Raw genomic sequence first — 23,906 nt, 5'->3', positions numbered from 1 at the left:
CAAGTTACGTCATCTAGTCTGGACGGCCATGATAGGCCAAGATCCCAAACTAGCAGCAAGTTACGTCATTTAGTCAGGACGACCATGATAGCCCAAGATCCCAAGCTAGCAGCAATTTACGTCATCTAGTCTGGACGGCCATGATAGGCCAAGATCCCAAACTAGCAGCAAGTTACATCATCTAGTCTGGACGGCCACTATAGGCCAAGATCCCAAACTAGCAGCAAGTTACATCATCTAGTCTGGACGGCCACCACTGCTGTTACACCAAGACCGCCAGCCACAGAAGACTGAATCACTTCACATGGACACAACCTTTACTGACACACACCTTCCATAACCACCTACCGGACCTTTTCACTCTAACCTGACGGCAGGTACCCCCAGCCTTATCAACAACACACACAGAACAGCTTATATCTCCATTAAAGTCAGCGGGTGGTATCCCAATACAGCTGGACGAAAGTACAGATGTTGCATCATGCGCAACTTTGTTGGTTTATGTTCGGTACGTCTGGCAAAGTGGATTTGTTGAGGATCTGTTGTGCTGCTTGACATTACCAACCAGCACGACAGGTGCACGGATTTTCGACGAGTTAAACACCTACGTGGTAACAGAGTGCGGAATGGACTGGGTGTTAGCAGCGATGGGGCAGCCAACATGACTGGCAAAAGCAGTGGAGTTGTCAGAAGGGTTATGGACGCAGCTGGACAGAAGATTGTTTTCTTCACCGTGAGGCACTGGCATTAAAAGGAATCCCTCCTGAGCTTGAAGTGGTGTTGAAAGACGTTAGTAAAGTCGTGAACTTCATTAAAGGCAGTGCTCTCAATAGTCGGCTTTTCGAGGCCCTGTGTTCGGAAATGGGAGCGAAGCACTCACATCTGCTGTTCCATACAGATGTGCGATGGTTGTCAAAGGGAGGGTTGTTGGTCGAGTGTATGAATTGAGGGACGAAATACACGCTGTCCTTCTTCAGGAACACCCACCTCTAGCCAGTGTTGTAGTACTCGAGTCCTGATTTTCATGACTCGTGACTCGACTTGGACTTGAGCACTGATGACTCGGACTTGGACTCGCGAATTTACTGCATTCGGACTCGGAAGTTGGAGACCCGGACTCTGACTTTTTAATTGATAAAGACTGTTTTTGTTAGATTATTTTTAAATAATAGGCCCTACTAAAATATATTGATAGCTATATTAATACTGTAACATTATTCAATTTCGTGTAAGGGCAGGCACGTGTGTTCCACCTACATGCGGATTCACGTGGCGTGCATACCGTCGTGTTCAGTAGCGCGAAGATGCCTAAAGAGACGCCCCGAATTGTGCTCTTTGCTTACACAGATTTTACAACAAATTCCAGCAAGATCACTGCTAGATGTTCGATATGTAAACGAACTATTGAGGAGAAGACCGGGACAACCTCAAACTTCAACAGACATCTGTCAAGGATGCACCCAGAAAAGTAAGTGATATGCAGTCAGTTGATGATATGGTTGGTGATCAGTTAACGTTAGCTAGCTAGCTATCTAGCTACGGTAACAATAGCCTCTGAAGTAACTCAACCACTGGTCCAAGATGTTGGGTTAGGTGGTGTGGCGGGTATATCATATCACTAGAACCAAGTGAGATTGTATAGGTAAGTTAAGTAACGTTACTGTTAGAGTGCTAATGCAGCATTGCACAGAAAAGTCACAGTACGGTTCGCTTTCGGTACGAGCGTGCCATCCATCTCACTAATGATGAGTTGGTAAGTAACACGCAGCGTCTTCGTGTTATAGGGAGATTAAAACTGATTTTTCTTATTTATCATTTAGCTAATTACCAAGTAGCATACACTTAACGGAAAAAACACACCACTCTGAACTACCGTGTTAGCATTAATCTTAACTAGCAATAACAAATCCGCACATTGCAGATCTCCGCCATGAATATTCTCCAAGTGCGGAGAAGGAAGAAGTCTAGCCTATATGCATCCACAAATAATGTTGATAAAATGTGCACAACTTTACAATGCAAATAAAAATAATTGTAGGCTATTACTCGCTAAATGGACTAATTGAAGAAAGCTAATGTGGATGCCGCCACTGGTTTTCTTGAGAGCTGGAGACGGTACGAGATTTGACGGATGTGGCATTTCCCCCCCGATGTACCGAAAACTACCGAACCGTATGGTGATTGGTGACACCGCATAGGCTACTGTAAATATGGGGATATTTTTCTTTGCATATATGCAGCATTGGGTGTGCCAAATTCTAAAAATAGACACGCGCGACGTAGCTTTTGAACAGTACTATGAACTAGCTCTATCTTCTAACAAAATCACACCCTCCCTGACCCATACAGAATAAACATACAGACTCACGGAGGATAGAGAGTTAAAGCTCAGCTAGGTAGCATGTAACATACTTAAATCAATAATTAAATGACTGGGTTTTGCTAATTAATCCCTGTCCTGTTAGTCTCATAAATTATGTATCTTTTCTCATACTTTTCATTTATCCAGCGAGCTTACATTAGTTAATCTACTAATATGGTAATGTTAGTTATATAGATAACTAAATATGTAACTTAACTGGTTATGGTTCAAACAACTATGTGTATAATGTGTAACATTTGTATTGTTATTGCATATTGTTATAGCTATAACGTTACACATTTTTTGCTGTGAGAAAGATTACTTGAAACAGTTTGGCATCAGCAAGCTAAAGTGTGTATCCTATCTTCCCCTAGGTTCCAAGAATACCGTGCCTCCACTGCTTCAGATGTGATGCCAGCTGCTTCAGCTCAGAAGACTATCACATCATTTTTAAATGATGGACAGCAAAGGATGTACGACCTCAAACATCCACGTCAGAAGGCAATAAGTGATGCCCTTGTAAAAGATCTAATCATTAAGTGCTGCTTGCCACTCTCCATCGTTGACAACGAGGACTTCAAGCACTTCCTGCATGTCCTGGACCCTCAGTACCGGCCCATAGCAAGATCCACAATTTCCTCTGTGACCATTCCAGGAATGGTGGAAGTCAAGAAAGAACAGATAAAGAGCCAGCTGGCAGAAGCATCGAGTGTTGCTGTTACCACAGACATTTGGAGTGATCGAAAGATGCAGTCATTCCTTGGAGTGACAGCACACACAGTGGCAATGGATAAAAAAAAAAAACAGGAACTCAGCCTTCAGTCATATCTTCTTTCCTGCAAAAGAGTGCATGGCACAAGATCAACTTTGTCATAACTGACAATGCATCCAACATGAGAAAAGCTTTCCAGGCCAGCTTTCCCCTAGAGGATCCTTGTGATGCTGAAGTTCATGATCCCAGCACATTTGAGGAGGATGATGAAATATGGCAAGACCTGATGCCAGAAGATCAACAGACAGTCAATGACACTTTGGCTGAGAACTGTAAGATGCAGAGACTATCATGCTTCACACATTCACTGCAGTTGGTCATAAAAGATGGTCTGAAAGACACCAGTGGGCTGTCAAGCACCCTAGCAAAGCTATCCCGTGCAGCCAACCTCCTCCACAGTGGCACCTCGTTTAAAGACTGCTTTGAAGCATGTTTTGGTGATGCAACAATTCCAACAGCGAATGCCACACGATGGAATTCCACTCTGAAGAAGGTGAAGGCTTATGTGCATTTAGACATGCAAAAGCTGTCCAGTGTGTTGGAATCAGAGGGGCACAAAAGCCTTATCTTATCCCCGCGAGAGTATGCTCAGCTTAAAGAACTGATCGAAGTTCTTGATCCGTTCTTAGAGGCAACCAACCTAACTCAGGGTGAGACTACTGTCACCGTCAGTGTGATTGTGCCCTGTGTCCTCACTCTGCGCTGTCACCTGCAGGAAATAAGAGGAAAAGCCAGATACTGTGGGCCTCTGGTTGAGAGCTCTGGAGAGCTCCTTGAAAACAAGGTTTGCAGAGGTTTTCAGTGCAGTCAAGATACCAGGATGTGAGCCAGCTGAAGGAAGAGGCCCCACCAAATTTCCTTTCACCAATGCCTACTTCATAGCATCTGTGTTGGACCCAGCATTTGGCTTCCAGTGGCTAGAACATGATGTGCAGCTGGACAGTGACATCAAAGATGTGCTGAAGACTGAGATCAAAGGTGAGAAATGTTTTGATTAACGTTAGTTAAGTGATTAACTATTTGATTGTTGTGATGTTTATATCATTGAAGGTGTTACAATAAAGCACATAGGCGTGTCATTTGTCATGTAGGCCTAGTCAATAACATATTTGTAATGAGTCCCCCATGCCCCCTCTCATTTCAGAGTATATAAAGGCAGAGGGTGACAAGCAAGCGGTATCAACAGCAGATGCAGCGGAAGCAACAGGACCAGGGGAAGGTGAATTTTCAGAGTCTCCTCCTGAGAAGCAGTTGAGAATGTTCTCCCACTATAGGAGGACTCCCTCCTGCACCGAGAAGAAGCCGTCTGGCCAGGCTCAGTTGACTGCATACCTCAACTTGATCACTGAGAAGGACTCAGTCCCGTGCCTCAGATTTTGGCAGCAAAACAAATCCAAATTCCCTACCCTCTATCAGATTGCCACACAGGTATTCTCTATCCCTACCTCCAGTGCACCCATTGAAAGGGTATTTAGTCATGGAGGCATTTTGATGAGGCCTCACCGTGCAAGGTTGAGTAGTTCCATGCTGTCAGATCTTATGTTTTTGAAATGCAACGTGTATGCTTAAAACTAGTGCCACCAGCCTTTTGTTCCTAACTATTCCTGAGAGACAATGTCTTTTGACTAGTTTTTATGAATGTATTGTATGCTGTAGAACTTACTTCTGTATACTGTTTCCACCATTTGCTAATATCATGCTATTCACAGCTATCAATGTGTTTTGAAGCACATCCAATGTTCAGAATGTCAAAGAAATTCAGACTGTTCTAAAAATGTGTGTGTGCGCGCATGCTTGCGCATGCATGTGTGCGAGTGTGTGGGTGTGCATTTGTTTGGCTATCGTGTCACAAAGTAAATAAACTCCCTTTGAAATGGTGACAGCTGTGTCATTTTTGTTTAATGTAGACCTTTTTTATTTGTATGTCAGATCTTTGACTGTGCCCGAGTGGATCACTGGAGCCATCTTGGAACTCGACTCAGACTCAACCTTGATGACTCGGACTAGGGTAATAGTGACTCGACTCGGACTTGACTCGACTTTTCTTTGGTGACTCGGACTCGGACACTGGGGACTCGAGACTTGACTCGGACTCGAGGTTTAGTGACTCGACTACAACACTGCCTCTAGCTAATTCATTTAGTGATGAAAAATGGCTTTTAACCTTGTCTTATCTTGCTGACATGTTTTTTGTTCTAAACAAACTGAATCTAAAGCTACAAGGAAGGGATGATGATTTTTTTTCAGACACTGTGAACAAATATTAGCTTTCCAGAAGTCACTAGAAACTGTGGCAAGTGCAACTCAAAAGCGCCAGTATCTACAAGTTCCCCACTATGATGAGGCACATCGAAGAAAGTGGTGTGTCCAAGAAAACGGTTGCTGACCTGACGCGCCTCATCCAGACACATCTGGCTGCACTGATCGGACATGTCGCTCACTACTTTCCGCAGGAGAATTTTAACTTTTTCTTTTTCTTAATAAATTTACTTCTGATTTTCCCTTCTTTTTTTTCCCCTCCCAATTTAGTGGCCAATCGATCCCTATTCTAGTTCAAACACCCACCCTCGTACTGCATGCGTTCGCCAACTGCATCTCTCCAGCCGGCAGTCTGGAAGGAGTCGCCTCGCCACTTTCGTGACAAGGCGACTCCAGGCCAAACCACTGCTTTTTCCGACACACACAGAGACACATTCATGTGACGAACACAAGCCGACTCCGCCCCCCTCCCGAAGACAGCGCTGCCAATGATTGCTGCTTCATCGAGTCCGGCCATAGTCGGATCTGACGAGACCGGGGCGCGAACCCCGGTCCCCAGTGGGCAACTGCATCGACAAAAGCCGATGCTTAGACCGCTACACCACCGCGGACCCGAAGTTCAACGTTTTGAAAGAAAAGAGGTGGGTGAGAAATCCCTCCGAATTTGAAAACCTGGAATCACTGATTGACTTAAATCTGACTGCTAATGAGGAGTCCGAGCTGCTGCACCTGACCTGTGACAGCATGCTGAAAACACGCCACGAAACAGAAAAGGTATCCTCATTCTGGACTGGGCTCTCCCATGAGTCTCCAGTGCTGAGTAAAGCGAGCATTTTGTTGCCGTTGCCTTTCACAACAACATACGTATGCGAAGTTGGATTTTCTGTTCTAACTAAGATGAAGACAAAGGAGAGGAAGCGACTGAACGCTGTACCTGATATGCGTGTTGCCCTGTCATCCTGCGAACCAGACTGGAGTCAGATCCTGCAGAATAGGCAGGCTCACTCTCCACGTTAAGTAAGTGATGTTTACTGTGGTGTTTTCTTAGGCTTGGTTTGATTGCACGTACAATTAGATTTATTGTTATTGTTACATGGGTCGTGTTGATAATCAATGGGAAAATATGGATCCCCTGAAAAAAAGTTTGAAATCCACTGCCATGAATGATAAGTACTTCACGTTAACATGAGAGATGAGGTCACCTACCTGTTGAAGGTCTTTTATAAGTGAACAGAGGCCCATACAACGATCACTCACAACTTTTATTTTCCTTGAAAAAAGGGAGTAGAAAGTGTTAATATTCAAGTATTCACGTGATTCTTAACAGCGTGACTGTAGATATGATGCTTACAAGTGTGATACAGCTTTGGAAATTTGAGGCATTCTACCAGGTTGACAGATTATCAATAAAAAACTGATAATTCAGGGCAGCCACTCCCATACAACAACATGACTACATCGAAACTTCATATCTAAGTGCTTCGATACAAATACATGGTACACAAACATGATACACATACATGGTACACATACATGAGAGCTGTTTCATCCTGCTGACTTGACTTACTCAGACTCTGAATCATTCTGCTTCAGTTTTTCGGCAATAGCGTGCCACATCTGCATTCTAAACAGGCAAAAGTCAGTCAGTAACTAGAACTGAAAGAGAATCATCACTCCATGTTTAACTAGGACTGAAAGAGAATCATCACTCCATGTTTAACTAGGACTGAAAGAGAATCATCACTCCATGTTTAGTGCATGTTTAAGGTAAGAAGCACTACAGCAGGTCTAGTGCAAGACATGGAAACCGTTGTACCTGTGCAGCGCTATCATCTTGTTAAAATGAACGGTCTTTGCATCTTCTAACTCACTGACATAGTCAGGCCTGCAAAATGTTCAAAAACATATTATTTGAATTACAAACTGATGATGAATATTCCAACAACACGAAGTCTGTGTTAAGGCACTCACAAATCTCTCTCAGCTTCAGAGATGCTGCAGGACTTTTTGCCACTTCCTGTTGTAGGAAACTTGACATTAACAACCAAGCTTTGTGTACTTGTTGTGAACTGTGTGTTGAAGAATGTATTCATATGGGAGACCAAGTACCTGCAGAAAGCTTAACTACCATCTCAAAGCACTGGTTTGACATCTGATCCTTAATTCTGGAATGTGAAATAAAGAGAAAAAGTTGTGACACTTTGAAAGTTTCAAGTCAGTTGCATTGGGACAGTGATGTCTTTTTTTTTTACTGACTGGGACATGACAAAACTTATGTTGGAGGCAGACTTTCTGAAATACACCCTCTTTATACTCGTACTGATACTTTGTACTCATACTGATACTTGGGCTGTCACGATATACCAGTATTGACAATAACCGTGATATTTTTAAAAAATGAAATATTGATATGTTAATAATACACATATGATAGTGTGTAAATAATCCAGTGCCTCATTTCCGTTTCTTTCTGTTCTCGCCCCCCCCCCCAACCACCACCACACACACACACACACACGTCGTGACACCTTGACAGTCACTAGCTCGCTAGCTATTACCACAGTGTGTGGCTACTACTGGCATGCAAAAATCACACCAGGAAAAATGGAAAGAGGAAAAGATGCTGTCAGGACCTGGTCAGTGGACATTAAATCACAGTACACCAGAGTGGTGAGTTGTCAGCCTGTGGTCTCACACACAAACTCTCTGACCCCTGCGCCCCACCAGGCATTTTGTTTCAGTTGACACTGTACTGATGGCAGATGTCATGCTTTGTGGATCCTTTGTTTATCAGTTCATCTGGTTGCCTTTTCACTATCGGTTAAGTGTAATTGTTCTTTTTGTACGCTTTGGTACGGTGATGGTAACAGACTCTCTCTCCACCTCCCAACACTCACATTTTGAGTGGAATTCGTTTGCCAAACAAGAGACAAAATGCACAATAACAAAGCTCAAGATGAATTTGACTGACAGCTTTTTTTCATTTTCTACAGATATTGTGATCATATTGTGATCATGAATTCTTTTGGCCGTAATAACCGTGAAGTGAAAATCTTGACCGTGGTATCTCCCCTGCCAGCTAAGTACCGTGAAGTGAAAATCTGATATCGTGACAGCCCTAATGGATACTAGTTAATACGTGGATTAATACAGGTCTTGCAAGAGAACCTTAGCATGTCTGTAGTTGAGGTGTCTTCATCCTTACTGGAGTCTTCAGGAGGCTGACAGTCATTCAGTGCCACAGCCTTCTCCCTGTGGTCTGGCTCTCCCATGTCACTGGCTAGCTCCATCTCAAATCGCTGACTGAACAGAACGGCGCAAGACGGCTTCAGATGAGATGCGGTTACAGATGAAGCTCAGCTGGCCCAGAACCAGGATGCCCCACGTTTGTATGAATCAGGGCCAGCAGCTTTGAACTTCTGTGTTTCACCCAAGCAACAGCCAGACAGGACAGCGTCTATAAAACAGAAATGATTACAAGTTGTGCAGCATTATGGACTGCTTTCAAATGAATACATGTAATAAATACAGTGGCTGCAGGAAATATTTACACCCCATCACCTTTTGCACACTTTATTGTGTTGTAGATTTAGCTGTTTAAATGGATGAAATTGCTATTTTTGCCCATCAATCCACACTCAATAACCTATAATGACAAAGTGAAAACAGTGTTTTTAGAGAAATTTCAAATTTATTAAAAATCAAAAACTGAAATCTCTCATTTACACAAGTACTCAGACCCTTTGGTGTGGCATTCCAAATTGTGGTCAGATGCATCCTATTTGCTTTAATTATCCTTGAGATCGTCCAGGTAGTGTGGCGGTCTATTCCATTGCCTATCAACACGGGGATCGCCGATTCGAATCCCCGTATTATCTCCGGCTTGGTTGGGCATCCCTTCAGACACAACTGGCTGTGTCTGCAGGTGGGAAGCCAAATGTGGGTATGTGTCCTGGTCACTGCACTACCGCCTCCTCTGGTCGGTCAGGGCGCCTGTTCAGGAAGGAGGGGGACTGGGGGGAATAGCGTGATCCTCCCACGTGCCATGTCCCCCTGGTGAAACTCCTCACTGTCAGGTGAAAAGAAGTGGCTGGTGACTCCACATGTATGGGAGGAGGCATGTGGTAGTCTGCAGCCCTTCCAGATCAGCAGAAGGGGTGGAGCAGAGACCGGGACGGCTCGGAAGAGTGGGGTAATTGGCTGGATACAATTTGTGAGAAAAACGGGGCAACCCCCAAAATTATCCTTGAGATGTGTTTAGAACTTGATTGGAGTCCACCTGTGGCAAACGGAATTGGTTGGGCATAGTTTAGAAAGGCACACACCTGTGTGTGTAAGGTTCCACAATTCACACTGCATATCAGGCCTAAAACCAAGCCATTAAGTCTAAGGAACACTGTGTAGACCTCTGTGGTAAAATTGTGGCAAGGCATAGATGTGGGCAAGGGTATAAAACAATTTCTAAAGCTTTGAGTGTTCTCAGGGGCACAGTGGCCTCAATAATTGGGAAATGGAAGAAGTTTGGAACCACCAGCACTCTTCCTAGAGTTGGGCCGTCTGGCCAAACTGAGTAACAAGGCAAGAAGGGCCTTCACTTTGGAAGTCCTGTGCAGAGATGAGAGAACCTGCCGGAAGGACGACCATCTCAGCAGCACTCCATCAATCAGGCCTTTATGGTAGAATGGCTAGACAGAAGCCACTCTTGAGTGAAAGGCATATGACAGCCCGCTTTGCCAAACGGCATTTAAAGGACTGAGAGCATGAAGAAAAAGTTTCTCTGGTCTGATGAGACAACAATTGAACTGTTTGGGCAGAACTCCGAGCACTATGTCTTACATAGAACTACCACAGCTTCATAACATTTACACCACTTGCTGCAAAGGAAAGCCCAAAACATCATTCAGGACACCAGCCACCACGCTCATGTTCTGTCCTCACTCTTTCCATCTAAAAAAACAGCACCAGTGCATCAAATCACACACACACCACCTGTCTTCAGCAATAGTTTCTTTCCACAGGCAGTCAGGTTGCTGAACAGCTGACAAACCCATATGCACTTTACATTCTTGTGTTATGTACTGTATAGTGTGTATATAATGTATGGTTTCACTGTGTACATTGTCTTTTTTTTGGGGGGGGGGTGGCATGTCCTTGTGTTCTCTGTCCTTGAGCCCCTTGTGTTAAGGCAGAGAAAGCCAGAGCACAAGAATTTCATTGTATTCTAAATATATATGGCAATAGAGTTGAACTTGAACTTGCCTGGTACCATCCCTACAGTGAAACATGGTGTGGCAGTGTCATGCTTCTCACTGGCAGGGACAGGGAGAATAGCCAGAACTGAGGGGAGGATGAATGCAGCCAAATACAGAGGTCCTTGAAGAAAACCTGCTCCAGAGTGCATGCAACCTCAGACTCGGGCGATGGTTCATCTTTCAGCACGACAGTGACAGCCAAGACAATGCTGGAATGGCTTCAGGAATAGTCTCCGACTGTCCTTGAGTGGCCCAGCCAAAGCCCAGACTTAAACCCTCATAGAACATCTGTGGAGAGACCTGAAGATGGCAGTTTACAGATGCTTCCCACCCAATCTGACAGAGCTTAAGAGGATCTGCCAGGAAGAATGGAATACACCGCCCAAATCCAGGTTTGCAAAGCTATAGAGACTTACCCAAGAAGACTCAAAGCTGTAATTGCTGCCAAAAAGGCCTACAAAATACTGAATTAAGGGTCTGAATACTTATGCAAATGAGATTTGTTTTTGATTTAATAAATTTGCAAAGTTCTAAAAACATGTTTACACTTTGTCATTATGGGTTATTGAGTGTAAATTGATGGCCAAAAATGGCAATTTCATCCATTTAAAATTAAATCTACAACACAAAGTGTGCATAAAGTGAAGGAGTCGGAATACTTTCTGAAGCCACTGTATGTGGCCTGAACTCTGCAGTGATGAAGACAATTTCCCACCAAATCATATCAGCTAGGGTAATCAGTAGATAAAGCAAAATCAAGCAGAATTAAAGACTTTTTTGTAAGTATCAGACAAACCCCAGCTTAGAGAATCAGAGGCGATGTTAGCCAAGGCTCTTTCCTTCTAAAAGCCGAGTGAATCTTTAGGAATAAACAGAAAAGGATGAGAGCTCTGCAGTCATTTTGACAGTTGCAAGAATATTCAGATTTCAAATATAGGTAACCTTTGGACCACATGAGATAATGAGGTAAAACCAAAGCCATATGATTTACGGCTGCACAATATAGTGACAATTTACCTTCATTGCGATATCAACATGCGCGATATACGTATCACAAAAGACTGCTTGAACTGCGATAACCAACTACACAGAACTCATATTATAAACATGCATACTTCATATTTCAGCACAGATACCTCAGCTTTCTATTCTTTAGGTGCTTTGGGTCGGACCCTTTAGTCGACTGGTTAACGTGGTCGCCCGTGGTGCGGGAGATCCGGGTTCACGTCCCGGAGCCATGTATGTGCATATGTTATATTACTGTATATGTTGTGCTGCCTCATTTCTTTTTACAGAGAGTTCTTAAGCTGTTGATTGTAAATTGTATATTGCAAATTGGAATGCGTGTGTACCTGTTGTACTTTGTTGCTTGCACATTTCGTTTCGGAGCTCGTACCTTTTTTTTCTTTCTTTCATTTCACTGCACTCGGGACTTGTACTTGTGTGTATGTGACAAATAAAACTCTTGAATCTTGAATAAATGGTTTATGCACGTGCAATGCGTTCACACTCTGCACACTAGCAGTTTGTGTTGACTTTGGTGCCCCTTCTGGAACAAATGCGGTAGTGTCACTTGGCCGATTCCACCTCAGTGACAGCAAAATATAATGTAAAAAAAATAAAATTCTAACATCAGTTACTCACTCTGCAGAAGTGGTAAGACACCGGTTTTAAACGGAGGCTGTGACGTCATCATGTATAGTATAAACTCCTAGTAGCTGCTGTATTTAAATAGGCCCAGATGTTGTTTTACAGTAGTGAAGAAACTGTGTTGCCATGCAACCAAGTTGGTGGCATTTGTTCCTTGTCAATATCGCGGCTGTAGTCAGGTGCAGTGCTTTCAGTAAAGCCATGTTGCAGGAATGGAAATACTGCGTCTCCTGTGTTTATTCAGTGTGCACAGGCTGTTCATAGTCTGGGCTCTGTCTTAGCAGCCAACCTGAAGCACAGACTTATCGCGTATCGCGAGTCATACCGTCATCGCAATATTCAACAACTTTCTGGCGTATCTCATGTTTTCCTGATATGATTCAGTCTGACCCCACAACACGCCAGAGCTCCTTCTGCAGAACTGTCAGGTTGCTTTGCAATGCCACGACGCTTAGTATCAAAGGCTTATTACAGTCCATTTACAGACTTTCAAATCTACATAACGTTTTAACCATGAGGTAACGATGCTGATCCGAGGCTCTATGGTTAAGTCTGTTTCTACAATCATGTCACAGGGCTCTTCAGTTGGAATTGTCCCATCACTTGTTTATGTCACAAGGCTTAGTAACATAGGCTTATTCCATTTATACACTTTCAAATCTCTATAACCTTTGAACCATGACGCAGTGATGGCAGCCCAAAACATCATGACTTGACTTGACCCCAGAATCACATCACAGAGGTTTTTTGTTTTTGTGGACTATTCGCATCATTTGGTCATGTCACACGGCTCATTATCATAAGCTTACTGTTATCGGTTTACAGACATGATCATAAGCTTACTGTTATCGGTTTACAAACATGATCATAAGCTTACTGTTATCTGTTTATACACATTATCATAAGCTTACTGTTATCTGTTTACAGACATGATCATAAGCTTACTGTTATCTGTTTACACACATGATCATAAGCTTACTGTTATCTGTTTATACACATTATCATAAGCTTACTGTTATCTGTTTACACATTATCATAAGCTTACTGTTATCTGTTTAGACACATTATCATAAGCTTACTGTTATCTGTTTACACATTATCATAAGGTTACTGTTATCTGTTTAGACACATTATCATAAGCTTACTGTTATCGGTTTACAGACATGATCATAAGCTTACTGTTATCTGTTTATACACATTATCATAAGGTTACTGTTATCTGTTTATACACATTATCATAAGGTTACTGTTATCTGTTTAGACACATTATCATAAGCTTACTGTTATCTGTTTACACATTATCATAAGGTTACTGTTATCTGTTTAGACACATTATCATAAGCTTACTGTTATCTGTTTACACATTATCATAAGGTTACTGTTATCTGTTTAGACACATTATCATAAGCTTACTGTTATCTGTTTACACATTATCATAAGGTTACTGTTATCTGTTTAGACACATTATCATAAGCTTACTGTTATCGGTTTACACACATGATCATAAGCTTACGGTTATCTGTTTATACACATTATCATAAGCTTACTGTTATCTGTTTACACATTATCATAAGGTTACTGTTATCTGTTTAGACACATTATCATAAGCTTACTGTTATCTGTTTACACATTATCATAAGGTTACTGTTATCTGTTTAGACACATTATCATAAGCTTACTGTTATCGGTTTACAGACATGATCATAAGCTTACTGTTATCGGTTTACAGACATGATCATAAGGTTACTGTTATCTGTTTATACACATGATCATAAGCTTAATGTTATCTGTTTACACACATGATCATAAGCTTACTGTTATCTGTTTATACACATGATCATAAGCTTACTGTTATCTGTTTATACACATGATCATAAGCTTACTGTTATGTTTATACACATGATCATAAGCTTACTGTTATCTGTTTATACACATGATCATAAGCTTACTGTTATCTGTTTATACACATGATCATAAGCTTACTGTTATCTGTTTAGACACATTATCATAAGCTTACTGTTATCGGTTTACAGACATGATCATAAGCTTACTGTTATCTGTTTACAGACATGATCATAAGCTTACTGTTGTCTGTTTACACACATGATCATAAGCTTACTGTTATCTGTTTATACACATTATCATAACCTTGCTGTTATCTGTTTACACATTATCATAAGGTTACTGTTATCTGTTTAGACACATGATCATACGCTTACTGTTATCTGTTTACACATTATCATAAGCTTACTGTTATCTGTTTACACATTATCATAAGGTTACTGTTATCTGTTTAGACACATTATCATAAGCTTACTGTTATCTGTTTACACATTATCATAAGGTTACTGTTATCTGTTTAGACACATTATCATAAGCTTACTGTTATCGGTTTACAGACATGATCATAAGCTTACTGTTATCGGTTTACAGACATGATCATAAGGTTACTGTTATCTGTTTATACACATGATCATAAGCTTACTGTTATCTGTTTACACTCATGATCATAAGCTTACTGTTATCTGTTTACACACATGATCATAAGCTTACTGTTATCTGTTTATACACATTATCATAAGCTTACTGTTATCGGTTTACAGACATGATCATAAGCTTACTGTTATCTGTTTACATGCATTATCATAAGCTTACTGTTATCTGTTTATACACATTATCATAAGCTTACTGTTATCTGTTTACACACATGATCATAAGCTTACTGTTATCTGTTTACACACATGATCATAAGCTTACTGTTATCTGTTTATACACATGATCATAAGCTTACTGTTATCTGTTTACACATTATCATAAGGTTACTGTTATCTGTTTAGACACATTATCATAGGCTTACTGTTATCGGTTTACAGACATGATCATAAGCTTACTGTTGTCTGTTTACACACATGATCATAAGCTTACTGTTATCTGTTTATACACATTATCATAACCTTGCTGTTATCTGTTTACACATTATCATAAGGTTACTGTTATCTGTTTAGACACATGATCATAACCTTACTGTTATCTGTTTACACATTATCATAAGCTTACTGTTATCTGTTTACACATTATCATAAGGTTACTGTTATCTGTTTAGACACATTATCATAAGCTTACTGTTATCTGTTTACACATTATCATAAGGTTACTGTTATCTGTTTAGACACATTATCATAAGCTTACTGTTATCGGTTTACAGACATGATCATAAGCTTACTGTTATCGGTTTACAGACATGATCATAAGGTTACTGTTATCTGTTTATACACATGATCATAAGCTTACTGTTATCTGTTTACACTCATGATCATAAGCTTACTGTTATCTGTTTACACACATGATCATAAGCTTACTGTTATCTGTTTATACACATTATCATAAGCTTACTGTTATCGGTTTACAGACATGATCATAAGCTTACTGTTATCTGTTTACATACATTATCATAAGCTTACTGTTATCTGTTTATACACATTATCATAAGCTTACTGTTATCTGTTTACACACATGATCATAAGCTTACTGTTATCTGTTTACACACATGATCATAAGCTTACTGTTATCTGTTTATACACATGATCATAAGCTTACTGTTATCTGTTTACACATTATCATAAGGTTACTGTTATCTGTTTAGACACATTATCATAGGCTTACTGTTATCGGTTTACAGACATGATCATAAGCTTACTGTTATCTGTTTACAGACATGATCATAAGCTTACTGTTGTCTGTTTACACACATGATCATAAGCTTACTGTTATCTGTTTATACACATTATCATAAGCTTACTGTTATCTGTTTACACATTATCATAAGGTTAGTGTTATCTGTTTAGACACATTATCATAAGCTTACTGTTATCTGTTTACACATTATCATAAGGTTACTGTTATCTGTTTAGACACATTATCATAAGCTTACTGTTATCTGTTTACAGACATGATCATAAGCTTACTGTTATCGGTTTACAGACATGATCATAAGCTTACGGTTATCTGTTTACACACATGATCATAAGCTCACTGTTATCTGTTTATACACATTATCATAAGCTTACTGTTATCGGTTTTCAGACGTGATCATAAGCTTACTGTTATCTGTTTACACACATTATCATAAGCTTACTGTTATCTGTTTATACACATTATCATAAGCTTACTGTTATCTGTTTACACACATGATCATAAGCTTACTGTTATCTGTTTATACACATTATCATAAGGTTACCGGTATCTGTTTATACACATTATCATAAGCTTACTGTTATCTGTTTACAAACATGATCATAAGCTTACTGTTATCTGTTTACACATTATCTTAAGCTTACTGTTATCTGTTTACACACATGATCATAAGGTTACTGTTATCTGTTTACACACATTATCATAAGCTTACTGTTATCCGTTTATACACATGATCATAAGCTTACTGTTATCTGTTTAGACACATTATCATAAGCTTACTGTTATCTGTTTACACACATTATCATAAGCTTACTGTTATCTGTTTAGACACATGATCATAAGGTTACTGTTATCTGTTTAGACACATTATCATAAGCTTACTGTTATCTGTTTATACACATGATCATAAGCTTACTGTTATCTGTTTAGACACATTATCATAAGGTTACTGTTATCTGTTTACACACATGATCATAAGCTTACTGTTATCTGTTTACACACATGATCATAAGCTTACTGTTATCTGTTTACACATTATCATAATCTTACTGTTATCTGTTTACACACATGATCATAAGCTTACTGTTATCTGTTTACACATTATCATAAGTTTACTGTTATCTATTTACACATTATCATAAGCTTGCTGTTATCTGTTTACACATTATCATAAGCTTACTGTTATCTGTTTACACACATGATCATAAGCTTACTGTTATGTTTACACATTATCATAAGCTTACTTTTATCTGTTTACACACATGATCATAAGCTTACTGTTATCTGTTTACACATTATCATAAGGTTACTGTTATCTGTTTACACACATTATCATAAGGTTACTGTTATCTGTTTACACACATGATCATAAGCTTACTGTTATCTGTTTAGACACAATATCATAAGGTTACTGTTATCTGTTTACACACATGATCATAAGCTTACCGTTATCTGTTTAGACACAATATCATAAGGTTACTGTTATCTGTTTACACACATGATCATAAGGTTACCGTTATCTGTTTACACACATGATCATAAGGTTACCGGTATCTGTTTATACACATTATCATAAGCTTACTGTTATCTGTTTACAAACATGATCATAAGGTTACTGTTATCTGTTTACACATTATCATAAGCTTACTGTTATCTGTTTACACACATGATCATAGGCTTACTGTTATCTGTTTACACATTATCATAAGCTTACTGTTATCTGTTTACACACATGATCATAAGCTTAATGTTATCTGTTTACACATTATCATAAGGTTACTGTTATCTGTTTACACACATTATCATAAGGTTACTGTTATCTGTTTACACACATGATCATAAGCTTACTGTTATCTGTTTACACACATTATCATAAGGTTACTGTTATCTGTTTACACACATGATCATAAGCTTACTGTTATCTGTTTACACACATGATCATAAGGTTACTGTTATCTGTTTACACACATGATCATAAGCTTACTGTTATCTGTTTACACATTATCATAAGCTTACTGTTATCTGTTTACACACATGATCATAAGCTTACTGTTATCTGTTTACACATTATCATAAGCTTACTTTTATCTGTTCACACACATGATCATAAGCTTACTGTTATCTGTTTACACATTATCATAAAGTTACTGTTATCTGTTTACACACATTATCATAAGGTTACTGTTATCTGTTTACACATTATCATAAAGTTACTGTTATCTGTTTACACACAATATCATAAAGTTACTGTTATCTGTTTACACACATGATCATAAGCTTACTGTTATCTGTTTAGACACATTATCATAAGCTTACTGTTATCTGTTTACACACATGATCATAAGGTTACTGTTATCTGTTTAGACACATTATCATAAGCTTACTGTTATCTGTTTACACACATTATCATAAGCTTACTGTTATCTGTTTACACACATTATCATAAGGTTACTGTTATCTGTTTACACACATTATCATAAGGTTACTGTTATCTGTTTAGACACATTATCATAAGCTTACTGTTATCTGTTTAGACACATTATCATAAGGTTACTGTTATCTGTTTACACACATGATCATAAGCTTACTGTTATCTGTTTACACACATGATCATAAGCTTACTGTTATCTGTTTACACATTATCATAAGCTTACTGTTATCTGTTTACACACATGATCATAAGCTTACTGTTATCTGTTTACACATTATCATAAGCTTACTGTTATCTGTTTACACATTATCATAAGCTTACTGTTATCTGTTTACACACATGATCATAAGCTTACTGTTATCCGTTTACACATTATCATAAGCTTACTTTTATCTGTTTACACACATGATCATAAGCTTACTGTTATCTGTTTACACATTATCATAAGGTTACTGTTATCTGTTTACACACATTATCATAAGCTTACTGTTATCTGTTTACACATTATCATAAGGTTACTGTTATCTGTTTACACACATTATCATAAGGTTACTGTTATCTGTTTACACACATGATCATAAGCTTACTGTTATCTGTTTAGACACATTATCATAAGCTTACTGTTATCTGTTTACACACATGATCATAAGCTTACTGTTATCTGTTTACACACATGATCATAAGCTTAATGTTATCTGTTTAGACACATTATCATAAGCTTACTGTTATCTGTTTACACACATGATCATAAGCTTAATGTTATCTGTTTAGACACATTATCATAAGGTTACTGTTATCTGTTTACACACATGATCATAAGCTTACTGTTATCTGTTGGGACACATGATCATAAGCTTAATGTTATCTGTTTAGACACATTATCATAAGCTTACTGTTATCTGTTTACACACATGATCATAAGCTTACTGTTATCTGTTTAGACACATTATCATAAGGTTACTGTTATCTGTTTACACACATGATCATAAGCTTACTGTTATCTGTTTAGACACATTATCATAAGCTTACTGTTATCTGTTTACACACATTATCATAAGGTTACTGTTATCTGTTTATACACATGATCATAAGCTTACTGTTATCTGTTTATGCAAATTCAAATCTACATAACTTTTGAACAGTATGAGGTAACGATCTCAAAGCAATGTGACGTCTATCTTTTAGTGGAATTGTTTTTTTTTTCACCTTCTATTTAGGATTAGATTAGCCACTTCCCCCCTACTACTGATGAGACAATCAGATTTTATCTGCAACTCTGAGCACCTTGCCTTATCTCTCCTATTCCCTGTCTGAGTGCTTGACATGTCTGTGTAACTGCTCTTTTTGTATGACTCTAGGTGACCAGGCGATGCAATAACGTCACAAAATAAAACCGATTATACGGTTGCGGGGTCAAACTGAATCATACAACCTTGGATTGGCATCATTATGTCATATGGTTCAAAAGTTACACAGATTTGAAAGTCTATACACAAGACATTCACAACACTGACTCTCTTTCAACCTTCAAATCCCATCTCAAAACACACCTTCTCAAACTGGCATATTCAGTCTGATCCACACTTCACTGAGTTTTGTGCAGATGATGATTTTATACTTATCTGTTGTGTTAACTTTTTATTGTCTACCCTGCTGTGTTTTGATTTTATGCTGTCTGATACAGTGCTGCTTGTGTTTTGCTGTGTTCTGTAAGGTGTCCTTGAGTGTGTTGTGTTCTGAATGCTATGCCATTCCAAGCCTATAGGTTGCACTTACTCTGAAAGAACAGTGGCTTTTGCTTCTCGTTCCTCGAATGCAGCTGACAGGAAATACTCAGTGGTGGAAAAAGAAGCATTGGCCTGTGTCAGGGCTACAGAGCGCTGGAGGACCTACTTATGTTATCCAAAGGAGTTGAATCAAGTGCAACTGGACTTGGTATATTGAATCAAGTCCAGTTGCACTTGATTCAACTCCTTTGGATAACCATGACCTGGATGAATGAGAACATTCAGAGACATGTTGCGGGACCTACTTATGGGGAACAAAGTTCACCTTACGAACTGATCACCAAGCTTTAACCACACTCCTGGCAATCAAAGGCATGGGTAGAGCCAGTATGCGAACAGCACGCTGGTCTGCCAGGCTGCTCTGTTTCAACTATGATATTATCGACAGGCCTGGTGCTCAGAACCATGCAGCAGATAGTCTTTTCCATCTGCCACTGCCATATGAACAGGACAGCTTCACAAACATGGAACCAGAGACGGTTGATGCCGTCTCCACCCTTTTGACTGCTGTGCCCATATCTGACTTCACAGAGTTATGTTCTTCCTGCCCAGAGCTACGTAAGCTGCACACTTACACGAGAAAAGGGTGGCCTGCATCACCAAAAGGTCTGCCTGCTGACATGATGCTCTACTACCAGGTTAGGGATGAGCTATCAGTGCACGACTCACTTATCCTGAGAGGGAGCCACAGACTTGTGGTGCCAGTAAGGCTACATCCCCGCATGGTGCACTTAGCACATGAGACCCACCAAGGTACTGTGTGCACCAAACAGAGACTGAGATATTTGTATTGGTAGCCTAAGGTGGATGCGCTGGTACAGTCCGTCATTGCCTCCTGTGTGCCTTGTCAGCTGAATGATAAGACTGCAAGAACAGCCCCTGCACCAACGACACCAGTCCTTTTGCCTGATTGGACCCTGACAAAAAATGGCCCTAGACATAGTTGGCCCAACTGAGACCGGTCCTCCTGACTGAATAATAATCCATCATGGTAATAACGAATTTACAAAGTGGCCAGAGGTGTGTTTTGCTCCACAATGCACTACAGCTATGGTGATTGCCTTCATGAGATCTGCGTTTAGCCAAAAAGGAAATCCCATGGCTGTGGTGACTGATAATGGTCCACAGCTAATCTCCTCTGAAATGTCTTCTTTCCTGGAAGAACGAGATATCCAACACATCAAGACTACAATCTACCATCCAGAAGGAAATGGAGCTGTAGAAAGGCTAAATAGGGTGTTAAAAGAAAGCCTTCTTACCGCACAGAGAGGGAAAGCCCGTGGAAAGCGGATATCACGGAGTTCCTGCAAGCCCACAGAGCTACACCACATGCAACCACAGGAACATCACCCTTTCAGCTCATGTATGGAAGAAAAATAGAACCAAACTCTCTATCCAATCAACGTTCACACCTGCACAAGATCATGAACTGAGAGACAGAGTTGTAAAGAAACACATACACATGAAAACCTATGCTGATGCTAAGAGACATGCTAAGACTCCTAATCTGCAGCCTGGAAGCCTTGTGCATCTGAGAAATCCTATGCATGTCAAGAAAGGAAAGTCCAAGTTCAGTGAGCCTCTTAAGGTGACACAGCAGAAAGGACCTCACAGTTACACACTAGCTGATGGGAAGACTTGGGATGCTTCACACCTGTACGCACTGCCGGAGACCTTCACTCTTCCAGCAGAAGATCAGAGACCTACGGAGCCTGGCACAAGTGACACTATACGAAATCCGAGCCAGCGGATCAGAACACAGCCAGTTTGGATCAAAGACTATGTAACTTGAGTACAAGAGACATATGGCCTATTAGGGTTATCATTTCAAAAGTTACCCGTTTGCTGCATTTGCTTCTATACCCGTTTGTTTTATATAGAAGTAACAAGTTTAAGAGAGAGGGAAATGTGTGTTCTGAATGCTATTCCATTCCAAGCCTATAGGTTGCACTAACTGTTGTGATACTGTTTGATTCATGGGGATATAGAGATGAAGGAGAAGAAATAGTGCGTGGAAGGACTTGAGCTGAGACAGTAAAGTTCCGTGACAGTATTCTCTGTTCCGTGCTTCTTTCTTAATATCAATACACAACAGAGTACTTGAAAGACACCTACAAATAAAATGTATTATTATTATTATAATAAATGGATAATCAAGCCTACGATACTAACCCTTGTGAAATGAAAAACTAACGTGACAATTACTCTGTTATATGACTGTAGCTCGACTGAATCATAAGGCTTTGTTTTGACAGCATTACCACATACAGTTCAGACATTACACAGACCGGGAACCCAAATATCTTGCAAATACCCCATATAAACATTACTGGACCGGTCGGACAACACGGCCGAGTCGGATGTGAAACCAACGGTCTCGAGTTGAACTGGCTTCCCTTGTTGAGGTTAAATTAGCTTCCCTTGTTTAGGCTAAATTAGCTTCCCTTGTTGAGGTTAAACTAGCTCACCTAGTTCAGGTTAAACTAGCCTCCCTTTTTTAGGTTAAATTAGCTTCCCTTGTTGAGGTTAAATTAGCCTCCCTAGTTGAGGTTAAATTAGCCTCCCTTGTTTAGGTTAAATTAGCTTCCTTTGTTTAGGTTAAACTAGCTCACCTTGTTGAGGTTAAACTAGCCTCCCTTGTTGAGGTTAAACTACCTCACCTTGTTGACGTTAAACTAGCTTCCCTTGTTGAGGTTAAACTAGCTCACCTAGTTGAGGTTAAATTAGCTTCCCTTGTTCAGGTTAAACTAGCTTCCCTTGTTTAGGTTAAACTAGCTCACCTAGTTGAGGTTAAACTAGCCTCCCTTGTTGAGGTTAAACTAGCTTCCCTTGTTTAGGTTGAACTAGCTCACCTGGTTGAGGTTAAACTAGCTCACCTTGTTGAGGTTAAACTAGTCTCCCTTGTTGAGGTTAAACTAGCTCACCTAGTTGAGGTTGAACTAGCTCACCTGGTTAAGGTTGAACTAGCTCACCTAGTTGAGGTTGAACTAGCTCACCTGGTTGAGGTTGAACTAGCTCACCTGGTTTAGGTTGAACTAGCTTCCCTAGTTGAGGTTAAACTAGCCTCCCTTGTTGAGGTTAAACTAGCTCACCTAGTTGAGGTTAAACTAGCCTCCCTTGTTGAGGTTAAGCTAGCTCACCTGGTTGAGGTTAAACTAGCCTCCCTTGTTTAGGTTAAACTAGCCTCCCTAGTTGAGGTTAAACTAGCTCACCTAGTTGAGGTTAAACTAGCCTCCCTAGTTGAGGTTAAACTAGCTCACCTGGTTGAGGTTAAACTAGCCTCCCTTGTTGAGGTTAAACTAGCTTCCCTTGTTTAGGTTAAACTAGCCTCCCTAGTTGAGGTTAAACTAGCTCACCTGGTTGAGGTTAAACTAGCCTCCCTAGTTGAGGTTAAACTAGCTCACCTAGTTGAGGTTAAACTAGCCTCCCTAGTTGAGGTTAAACTAGCTCACCTGGTTGAGGTGTCGCTGTCGCTGGTGGCTACAGGCTCTGTACACCTCGTAGTTTCCCGTCTCTTGCGCTCCAGTCCAGTTTTGTTTCATTTAGCACAGTTAATGTTGAGCGGAGTCGTCGCGCTAACCAGCTGGCTAACAAGGCTTCAGTGAACGCGTCCCGGCGTCGCTTCTGAGTACCACCCGAACTGCAGCAGAACCCGACGCTTTGAATTTCCACCACGTAAAACCCCGCCAGGAAGTGACGT

The 23,906-nt window shown here is 40.2% G+C and overlaps 1 protein-coding gene across 3 annotated transcripts in view; it reads right to left on the bottom strand.

Moving 5' to 3' along the window:
* Window positions 1-23,906, bottom strand: part of cenph (centromere protein H) — a 27,710-nt gene extending 3,804 nt beyond the window's left edge. For 2 of the 3 annotated variants that reach the window (XM_056287420.1, XM_056287344.1), the window contains exons 1-7: window positions 23,659-23,906; window positions 8,562-8,850; window positions 7,503-7,558; window positions 7,365-7,410; window positions 7,210-7,278; window positions 6,961-7,017; window positions 6,600-6,663 (exon numbers count right to left, since the gene is read on the bottom strand). In XM_056287420.1, the coding sequence (XP_056143395.1) occupies window positions 6,600-6,663; window positions 6,961-7,017; window positions 7,210-7,278; window positions 7,365-7,410; window positions 7,503-7,558; window positions 8,562-8,683 (414 nt within the window). In that variant the 5' untranslated portion in view covers window positions 8,684-8,850; window positions 23,659-23,906. Of the gene's footprint in view, window positions 1-6,599; window positions 6,664-6,960; window positions 7,018-7,209; window positions 7,279-7,364; window positions 7,411-7,502; window positions 7,559-8,561; window positions 8,851-23,658 lie in introns of those variants that run through there. The other variant, XM_056287489.1, reaches the window with a different exon arrangement.

Source organism: Lampris incognitus, chromosome 1 (assembly GCF_029633865.1).
Source record: "Lampris incognitus isolate fLamInc1 chromosome 1, fLamInc1.hap2, whole genome shotgun sequence".
Classification (NCBI taxonomy): domain Eukaryota; kingdom Metazoa; phylum Chordata; class Actinopteri; order Lampriformes; family Lampridae; genus Lampris; species Lampris incognitus.
This window is presented reverse-complemented; position numbering and strand designations above follow the sequence as displayed.